The sequence below is a fragment of the Plasmodium vinckei genome (genome assembly GCF_900681995.1).
Source record: "Plasmodium vinckei vinckei genome assembly, chromosome: PVVCY_08".
In the NCBI taxonomy this organism is placed as follows: Eukaryota; Apicomplexa; class Aconoidasida; order Haemosporida; family Plasmodiidae; genus Plasmodium; species Plasmodium vinckei.
The window spans coordinates 1,018,268-1,029,432 of NC_051300.1; the positions used below are offsets into that span (position 1 = coordinate 1,018,268).

The 11,165-nt window shown below is 21.6% G+C and overlaps 3 protein-coding genes across 3 annotated transcripts; 1 reads left to right on the forward strand and 2 right to left on the reverse strand.

Annotated features, from left to right (window-relative positions):
- Window positions 1–288: 288 nt before the first annotated feature.
- Window positions 289–4,167, reverse strand: PVVCY_0802890 (diacylglycerol kinase, putative; the record flags this gene model as incomplete). The annotated part of the gene is made up of 2 exons (XM_008627089.2): window positions 289–331; window positions 422–4,167. The coding sequence occupies 2 exons, from the start codon at window positions 4,165–4,167 to the stop codon at window positions 289–291; spliced, it is 3,789 nt and encodes a 1,262-aa protein (XP_008625311.2).
- A 1,500-nt stretch (window positions 4,168–5,667) lies between these two features.
- Window positions 5,668–8,005, reverse strand: PVVCY_0802900 (peptidyl-prolyl cis-trans isomerase, putative; the record flags this gene model as incomplete). The annotated part of the gene is made up of 4 exons (XM_008627090.2): window positions 5,668–5,970; window positions 6,063–6,124; window positions 6,298–7,571; window positions 7,884–8,005. 4 exons carry the CDS (start codon window positions 8,003–8,005, stop codon window positions 5,668–5,670), a joined length of 1,761 nt encoding a protein of 586 aa, XP_008625312.2.
- A 587-nt stretch (window positions 8,006–8,592) lies between these two features.
- Window positions 8,593–10,126, forward strand: PVVCY_0802910 (conserved Plasmodium protein, unknown function; the record flags this gene model as incomplete). Its single annotated transcript, XM_008627091.2, has 3 exons — window positions 8,593–9,501; window positions 9,691–9,909; window positions 10,016–10,126. The coding sequence occupies 3 exons, from the start codon at window positions 8,593–8,595 to the stop codon at window positions 10,124–10,126; spliced, it is 1,239 nt and encodes a 412-aa protein (XP_008625313.2).
- Window positions 10,127–11,165: the final 1,039 nt, after the last annotated feature.

Genomic DNA, 11,165 nt, shown 5'->3' on the forward strand with positions numbered 1-11,165 from the left:
CGATCTTCGTATTTATAATTTGTTTCATTATAAAATAATTTTTTTATATATTTTTTTTCATTTATTTAACTTTTATGTAATTATAACTATGATGAGTTTTAAAAGTTTGTATTTAAAAAAATAAAATAGGATATAATGTTAAGTTTGTTTATGATTTATATATAAATGCAAATTAGTTTAAAAATCACTCAAAAAAAAATGAAAAAATAGATAAATAATGAATGAAACATATACATGTATATGGATATTTGTCTAACAGAAAAACGAAAAAAATAAGACTATCTCAAATTATAGAATGGGGGGATTTGGAGACAAAAACAAACATTGGCATCTGCAGAAAAAAAAAAAGAAAAAAAATATTGAAAATTGTTATTGATTTTTTTATTATTTATTGTTTTTTTTGTAATTTGTTTGGGCTTACTTGTGTGTGAAATGCAATTTGTAAATTTTACTAAAAACGGGTTCTCCGTCATACTGGAAATACATTTTATTATTTCGAATAAATTTTTTACTTATTTTAATAAAAAGTTCATGCCCTTGGCATAACTTTATTGGGCTAGATAATCCTAAATGTATTTGAATCAAATGAAACATATTTTTAATTCCAAAAACTTCAATAAGTTTATCATCAATTTGTTGTTTTTTGAACGTTTGAAAATTTTTTTTGCGTTTATAAAGATATGATTTATGTGGTTTGTATATATTACTATAATCAGTTGTGTTAGTTTCATCGTCTATGTGTTTTATATTTTCTTTCATTTCTTCATACATAATTTGTTCAGGATATTTATATGAGCAACTTTTAGATGTTTCTCTTTGAACATTTATATCTTCATCGTTATGAAATTCATTTTTTAAAGATTGTGTATATGAGTTGTTTTCATAATTATTATCAGATGTGTGTATTTGTGTATTCGTTGATTTATTGGTGTGTATATTTTTTTTTGCTTTTGTTGCTTTTTTTGTTAATTTCTTTTTCTTTTTTATTTGATCGGTTTCATTTTCATCATATCCTTTTTCAAAATCAGAATAATAGCAATATTGCAAATTCTCGTTTTTCCATATATTACGACCTCCTAAAATATATGGTATATTTATAAAGCATATACTTTCTACGTCTTGATCAACTTTGACTCTTTTTCCATCACAATATAATTTGATTTGTTTATTAAGTTTATATCTATATGTATTTAAAAATAAATCTCTGAATCCAACTTCTCCATATAATAGTTTGTTACCTAATCTACTGTTAAATAAATGTGGGAATTGTTTTCGTATATTATCAAAATGTAATGCTAATCTTGATATAAGTCCAATATCAAAATAGTTAATAAAAATATTATTTAGAACAATATTATTTCCCAAATCATATGCCTTAATACTCCATACATCGGTTAATTGGTTTTTACTATGTTCTATTTTGTTTAAATATAAAGATATATTATTAATATATGTTTTTCCCCAGCCTAAACTAATACATAAATCATTTCCAGTTCCTAAGGGCATTATAGCTATGGGTGTATTTGCAATATATGATTTTACTGTGTATGTATTATTTGAACTGACTGAATTGTTTGAGGTGTTGTCGTTTATAGTATCATTTTCATTTTCTTGGGATTTATTTAGATTAAATCGTTCTTGAATTTTGCTAATATTTCGTTTTATAAATTTTTTATGTATTTTTTCAGATTCTTTACTAATATATTTTAACCATTTTTTTGTTTTGGGTTGTGTTTCTTTGTTTTTTTTTTGTATTATTTCTTCTTCATCTAAACTTTCACTTGTGTCTGAACTTTCATCCTCCTGATAATTTGAATGACCTTCATTAGAGCTACTTTTGTCATATTTCATTGAATCATTTTTAATGCTATTTTCTTTGTAATATGAAGAATTATTATTATGTAAATTTGTTTCTGTAGGTATATGTTCGATTTCATTTTCCTTATCCTCATGATATTTAATACTGTTATTAGATTCTTTCTTTTTTAAACTACGAGAATATATATAGGAATTACTATTATTCCATGGTTTATTTATATCAATAAACTTATTACTATATCCTGAAATATAACTATAACTATTATTATATTTTTCAATGAATGATTTATTAATACGTGAGCCATTCAAAGTATGATCTATATAAATAGCATCTTTTTCGTCTTTATATATATTCAAATTTTCAAGTAAATTTACATATTTTTTTTTGTGTTTTTTGTTAATACTTTTTCTGAAATTATTACACATAGAATCACTATTTGGAAATGGACTCATATATGAAATACTTTCGTTGGTTAAACTTGCATCTGAACCGATATCGGTTTTTGCGCCTCTATTAATAAACATATTATCATCATAATTTTTATAAAGATCACTATAAATATTTGTCCCGTTATTTAATACAATGTCATTTATCTTTCTACTATTATTATTATCATCGCATTCATTGTTCATATTATTCTTGTCTTCAATATGTGAATCAATGTCTTCATTTTCTAAAAGTGGTTTTGATTGGTTTGTATCGGAGCAATTATTGGTAATATCACATTTGGTTTCATTCCTTTCTTTATTTAATAACATTTTGGAAGTATTATTATTATCACTTTTTTTTAGAGCAACTTTTGAGGTTGCCATAATATATTTATTAAACAATGTAATAGCTTTATTAGATATTTTATTAGCATTTTCAGTTATATGATTTATTTTTTTATTTTTTATTTTTTTTTTTGGGAAATTTTCCTTTTCCTCATATATATTAAAAGGGGGATTATTAGAAAAAAATTTGATCAGAGTGTCGATAAAAATACTTATAGTTCCATCACCACCACACAAGAAAATAATAACTTTTTTTTGATATAACATTTCTTTATACATATGAAGGGTATTTACAACACTTGATTCATTTTCTATATTTATTATTTGTAGTGGGTTAAAATATACTAATAATTCTCTGTATAAATTTTTTCCTGTTTGACCTCCACTTCTTACATTTACAAATATTAGAAGAAATTTATTTTGGGAATTTATTTCATATATAGGTATATGTATAGGTAAAAAATTCAAAAGCATATTTATATGTATTGTATGATTTTGTTTGTCTACTACTGAATTATTATTATCATTTTCTGTGACTTTCGAACTGATTAAACTTTGATACTTTTTAGAATTACTTAGATAATTAAAATGTATTAATTCCCTATTTTTATCGCTTTCGAGTATTTGAATTGAAAAATTACCTATCTCCTTTTGTACTACCAACTCATTTTCGGATGTATAATTTTCCAGTTGTGTTTCATTATAATTTAGTAATATATCGGCCTTTTGTATTTGTGTTTTATTTGTTTTTTGGTAGGATTGCATTAAAAAATATAATAGATACTTTTCTTTAACAAATATTTCATGGGGATATAAAAGGAATTTATTATTACCATAAGTACATATTAAATCGGTGTTTTTCTTGCTAATGTCATTATTTATTTTTTTATGTATAATTTTATTTATACATTTTCCATGAAAATATTCATTGCACCATATACATTTATATATATATTTTATGTCATATATAGAAAATGAGAAGTAAGACAAATTTTTATTACAAATGTCACATTTACCGTTCCATAAACTATTTTTGATTTTTATAAATTTATGTTTATTTTTAAAAAATATGGAATTTTTGCAGCTCATTAAATTTGAATTCGGAGCACATTCAATATGACATTTATTTTTACATATAACACATTCAAATATATTTTTCTTGTTAAAAATAAATGCATATATATTATCATTGCACACGCTACATAGTTCTGTTGTGCTTATAATTTTTAGATCAAATATGTGTGAACTATGGGTTATGTGATATGCTTCATTTTCTATTTCCTTTTCTTCTTTATGATGGTCATTTTCTTTCTCTCCATCGTTATATAATGTTTGTTCATCATTTATTACTGATTCATTGTGTTTAGTATTATTTCTATTTATCTGTAGATATATGTTAATTTTTTTTTTTTTTTTTTTACTTCGTTTCGCAAAAAGTATACTTAACACTATTATAAATAAACAAAAAATTAATTTAAAAATGCCTATACCTAATAAATACTCCTTTAAATTTTTTAAAATTAGTATTAAAATATTTATATAGACATTTTTGTCAATATATGCAAAATTTTCCATTTCTTATAAATTTTAATATAACTATTTTCCATCCCAAATATATTTAATTATTCATAGATACTTTTACATAGTATGCTTTTATACTTGCATAACTTTTTATTACTTTTCTATAATGTCTATCACACCCTATATAAAATTATATATATTTTTCCCTTGTGTCTTCTTCACGTCTTCTAATATAATCACTCCTTACACCTTTAATGTGACATATTTTCATATATTGATTGTTATTTTTCTTTTCTAATATATCCATAAATATTAAACACATTCCACAATGATAAAACGAATGTGTGTGTAATTTCTTCTATCAATTATATATGTAATATTACTTTGTTACTTTTTTTTTTAATATATTATTTTCTAACACCTTTCATTATTTCCGTTGGTCGAAAAACTAAAATTTAAAATGATAAAAAGTGCACAAATATATATGCAAAAAATAAAAAGGAATATATTATTGTATATTTTACTTTTAACGATGTCCCTTTTTCTTTTTTTTGATATTCCTTTATTTTCACATGCAGTTAACATTTAAAAAAATTTACACAAATGGTGTTTTGTTAACACTTCAAATATTATTTATGCATAATATTTTTTTATTAAACACGGATAATTTTCACTTTATAAACATTTCTTTGCATATATACTCCATGCACAATAACGTACATGACTTCTCCTTTTTTATTTTTTCTATACTTCTAAAATAGTTTTTATGTATTAATATTTATGTTATTTTTGAATGATAAAATAACTATAATTTAATTGTTTTATATTTATATTTTAATATAATTTTTTGTTCATATATTATAAAGAGAAATAATATATGGAAACAAATTAAGACGGCAAAAAATTAACACTATAAAAAATGCAAAATTTATAACTTGGGAAAATTTACATTTTTTAAAAAATTTTCCACTATAATTCTTTGTTTTAAAATATTTTGTTTAATTATGGGAGAAATTACAAACTTATTAATATATGTTAAATATGTAATTATAATAAAAAGGGGGAAAATGTAAATAATTTGTTGTAGGAATATATAATGCATATATTTTTTCATTATATATAGATAATAAAATCAAATTTTACAGGCAAAAAAAATTATAAAACCGGTATAGGAATAAAATATGCATAATAGCGTTAAACTGCAATTTTTTTAACATTGGAAAATATGTAAACAAACTTAAAATGAAAACCAAAAAAAATAATAAATTATATAACATACAAAAAAATCAAGTAAAAAATTTATAATTCAATAAAATAAAATTAAACTTTACAATTAATTAAAACGGGGGAAGTATAAAATAGTAATAAAATTATACTACTATTAATAATGATAAATATGGCAAGACAATTTTTTAAAATATTTTGAAGGTGATGATATATTGCATATGCATGGTTGTTACCTATGATTAGAACTATTCTTCTTAAATATCTTGTTACACATAAAAAAATTATATATATGGATATTATTTTGTGTGAATATATTTGTATTGCTCTCTACCAACCCGAAAAATCCATTTTGACTTGCTTTGGCTTTGATGCATTTTCCTTTTTTAATATATTTAATTTTGATTCATCAGAATTTGGATTTTTATTATTGTTTTTAAAATTTTGCCATTTTATATATTTTCCTATATCGTCATTTTTATTTTCTACAAAGATATCATCATCGATGAAAGTTTTGGGTTTTTCTTTTGGGGGCTCTGGCATATTTTTTTTTTTTGAATCTTCTTTCATTTCTTTTATAACCTCTTTAAATGGGTTTGTGTATATAATCGTTTCATTTAAGGTATAGTGTTCCTAAATTAATGGAAAAAAATAAAAAAATATATATTCATATACATACACATGTGTGACTTATATAAATTAAACATTTTGATGGGGTATATTACATCATTCATTGAAGTTGTGTCCAGATTTTTTAACTTTTCTAATGTATCATTTCCTCCGACAACTAAATAAAGAAAATATAAATATATTTTATATATACGAGTTTAATAAAACAAGGGGATTTAAATAATGCACACACATATATATAGGTGCAGTATGCCATTTAGTTTGATACTTATAATTAATATTGTGAAAATAATTAAGACCGTTATTTTTTGTGGATATATATCGACTCACCTTTTCCAATGCATGGATTATTAGTTGTATAATCCTCTGATAGGGATATATAAAACATATTTGAATATTTTTGATTATAATATTTAAACATATATATGTTACCATATGAATTAGTTTCTGCAGTATGTCTGTTATCATTACATCTTAAATATTTAATTCCTATATCACTATCATTGTCACTATTTACATTTATTTCTTCTTTTAACTTATTAATAATTTTTTCATTATCGATTTTTTTTCGTAATTTATATTTTTTTAATTTTTTTCTCCAATAAAATCCGGATGCTGCTGAATGTATATTATTTTTACATGCCCCCAAATAAACAATATTAATATCTTTGTCTTTTTTAAATATATCTGTTTTGTTATAATATTTGTATTCACATAAAAATAAAAAATTATGACATAATTTTGGGCATTTATATGCATATAGTTCAATATTAATCATACCTACATCAGTTATTAAACGTACATAACTATTTTTTTTATTTTTTATAACATTGGTATATATCATATCATGAACTTGTGCTTCTGGAAGATAAACAAAAGTATTTTTGTATGTTGCATTATATATAGTTGATGTAACACTTTGAGCTAATTTATTATCACTATAATTTTCACATTTTATTTTTATTTCATTTTCACTATTACTATCATCTTCAATATAATTATTTTCATTATCTTTATTTGTTGAATACAAATATTTGTTTTTTTCTCGTTTTTCATTTTTATAATCATCTTTAAACCTTGAATGTTTATCTTCACCTTTATTTTTGTTTGCGTCTAATTTATTATTTTCCATTTGTTTATTTTTTACTTCTTGTAATATACTCATGATTGCACCATTTTCCTGAATATGTTGACTTTTTTCTTTTTCTTTCTGAACAAATTGATTATGCAACTCATTCATGTTATGTTTATTATTTAAGGGGTCTTGTAAGACAATTAAGTCTAACATATTCATGGTATCATGTGTAATTGGATCAAACATTTCATTTTTATTTGGAAATAGTTTAAAAATTTCTGATGAAAATGTATTTCCAGTTTTTTTATTTAATATAATTTTTGTATGTTTATTAAAATATTTTCTTGTTATAGGACATATATATTCATTTTCATGTTTATAAAAATTCACTTTAATTAATTTTTTTATATCAATTCCAGGTTTATTATTTCTTATGGATTTCTCCATTTCTTCTAAAACACTTTTTTTATCGTAAAGCCTTCCATCTTCGTCACAATATGGATCAGTGAATGGTCTTAAACTTATACAACTAAACAAATGAAAAAGGGAAATAAAGAAATATCATGATATGAATAAAACGAATCTAAAATGAATGTGACATATTTCTATTTAAAAAAATGGTATATACAATAACACATGTGGTATCATATTTTCAATGCCATAAAAAGGGAACAGGCAATATATATATGTCCCCATAAATCTGTGACATTTTTCATCGTGACAACAAAACAGACATAAAACAAATGAACGATAAATCAGTTGCATATATATAAAGAGGAAATATGTTCAAATATATGCAATTTAAAATGGATTTCTTTTTAAGTAGTATAATTATTCTTACCAATAATTAAAAGGTAAATATGTTGAATTTCTGGATTTTATTTGTTTCTTTATTAATGCGTCTCTTCTATATTCTGATTGCAGAATATATAACTTATCTTTGCTATGTTTATGTTTCCCCATTGGTTCATGTTATGTTTTTTTTTTTTATTTTTTATTTTTTTTTTCACTTCATAATTCTTGTAAAAATACGAGTATACTAAAAATATTTCAATGTTTTGACTTTTGTATATTATAAAAATTATAAAGATGAAAAGAATATACTATTATAATATTTTATTTATTTTTCTTTTATCATCATTGATTCATATTTTATATTTTTGTATTGATAATTTTTGTCAAAATAATATATTTATTATGTAAACATATATTATATGTACATGCACATAAATAATTTTTTTTGATGACTATCATTTTCACATATGGTGATGCGAATTAAAGGATAGCCAATTATGTGGAGAAAAAAATAAGGAAAAATTATTTATAGAAATAAAAATTTATCATAATTTATTTCATAAATGTGTTTACGGAATTAAGTATTTGCGTATTATTGTCATGTTAAATCATTATTCATGTATACTTTAATATTACATATATATGTTTCAATTTTTCTCCATGGCTAACAAATAAAATATACTCCTGTGTGATATTATAATTTTTAATAGCTACTTTTAAATAATTATATATTTGTAAAGTATACGCGAATTTAGATGGTTAACCTTCATGATTTAAATACTGACTCCTATGACGCAAAAGATGATTGTACTAGCTTATACATTGGGAATATATTCAGCGAAATTAAAGATGAGATAAAAAACACAGTTATTGTTGAGAATTTGCAAAATGAAAATTGTATAAAATATGACAACAGGGGATTATATAGTATTAATCAGAACAACACTAGTAGTAATGGAAACAAGAATGATAAATACAACAATGATTTAGTGATAGATGGCAGTAGTAAACTTGTCTCTAAATCCCTTAAGATAAATATACAAGAATATGTAAATTTTATAAGTGATAAAAAGAATGAATATAAAAAAAAGAAAAAGGAATATGTTATTAAATATATAAATTATAGAAGATTAAAAAGTTTTCATTATAAAGATATGGAATATGTATTTAAAAAATATTCAAAGTTTTTATGTTTAGAAGAGAAGTGTTTATTATGTGATAATTACTTATCATTCTCTTATTTATATCTTAATAACCATTTGAAAAACAAGAATAGTCATAATGAAAATACACACAAATATAATAATAATTTATTAACATTTTGTGAATGTTTAGAAAGTATTGAATATTCTGTACTATATACAAGTGGAAAAAAGGATAATTGTTATATAGATATGATTCATTTGTTTAAGGAGAATGCATATTTTTCTCTTGATATACATAAAAATATTATTATAAAAGAATTTATTAAAAATGTAAAATTTACAGAATTTTATAAATATAATTCTCTTAGTGAAAATTATTATAACAGATTTTCTATTAAAAAAAAAAATACTATGAATACAAAATATATAAATGTATGTCAGTATATCGAGAAACCACAATTAACTATAGATCATGTTAAAGCTTTAAATACTCATGTAGAAATTTTTACCCCACTTTTCGTAAGAATATTACTTTAACATAAATTAAATTGTGTATATTGTTGTGTGTGTATATGTGCATAATTCACTTATAAATTTAAAAATGTTAACTATGTTCAATAATTAGCAAATAATAAATATGTATAGCGTTTTCTTTGACTTTGTCTATATTTCTTATGCTATTCATTTTATATTTTTCTTTTTTTTTAGAAAATCCATAACGTTAACAGTCTTTTAACGACGGTCGAAAAAAAATTATTAATTGATTGCTTAAAAGTTACCAAGAAATTTTTTTTTTGTGATAAAATTGATAAATTGACGGTCATAATTTTTTGCTATTTAAGTAATTTATACAATATCGTAATGAGATTAAATGCGGAATATATTTTGTGTTGTTACTCACAAAAACACCTGGAATATTTCTTATACGTAAGTTGTTTTACAAAATATGTTTTATATGTGATACAACCATGTAAATTCATATATATATCATTATACACCTTCAATATTTTTATTTTTTTTGCTTTATTTTTAGTATTTCTTTCAAAAAAATGCATATCCAGCAAGGAAAATGAAAATATTAGCTATAAAAATTTACAAAAATGATGATGAACATGATGAAAAAAGCGATGATATGGATTTATAAGCATATGGTTAATTCCTTTTTATATAATACACAATATATTATTTTTTTTACGAAAAAAGTTCCAAATTCATAAGTACTAAATAAAATAATTAAAAATAATTCATAAATATAATTATATTAATTAATGAACATTTTATAGACGAGGTATTAAGATACCTATATTTACATATGCATACAATAGTATATGTGTGCGATCTTATATATTAACACTTGTTTTGGAAATATGTGGCATTTGTATAATTTCTATTAACCACATAGTATTATTTATGGACATATACATTATTGTGGATATAATTTTCATACAAATGATACACTTTATTTATAAAAATAGTGAGTACTACTATTTTATTATTTTTTTGTAGTAAAAAACAAACTTATAACATTCAATTTTTATTGTTTCATTATGCTATAAAATATGCATAATATAAATAATTTGAAACAATTATAAAAATATATAATTTAGAAATATAATTATTGTCAATTTTTTAACAAAACTATAGTCATAAACTTTTATTATTTATATTTTTAATAAATGTAATTAAATTTTTATATTCTCAAAAAATGGTATTTTTTTTTTAACTTAAACAACATTGAACGAATGTAAAGAGTATTATACGCACTCACAGGAAATTGTGCAATATATATATAATTTTTTATATATTATATGTCGTTTTATGTATAATATTAAACTATACAAACCCAATCACATTTTTGTGAATTTTTAAATCATTTTATATTTTCCTTGTTTTTTAACATATTTAGTTGGTTAAAAGTACATGTAAATAGTGTATATTTCATTTATTCCTATATATTTATACAGTATATATTTTTTTATATAAATAATTAATTAATAGAATTAACTATATTATAAGCCTTAAGTTATTATAGAGAATAAATTATAATAGGGAATGAAACTCATACAAATGTATATATAATATATATTATACATATATATATATGCAATTATATAAATGAAGATTATATATGCCTAGTAAATGAGGATAATGTATGTTGTTTCTTTTACCGTGTTTGTATGTTT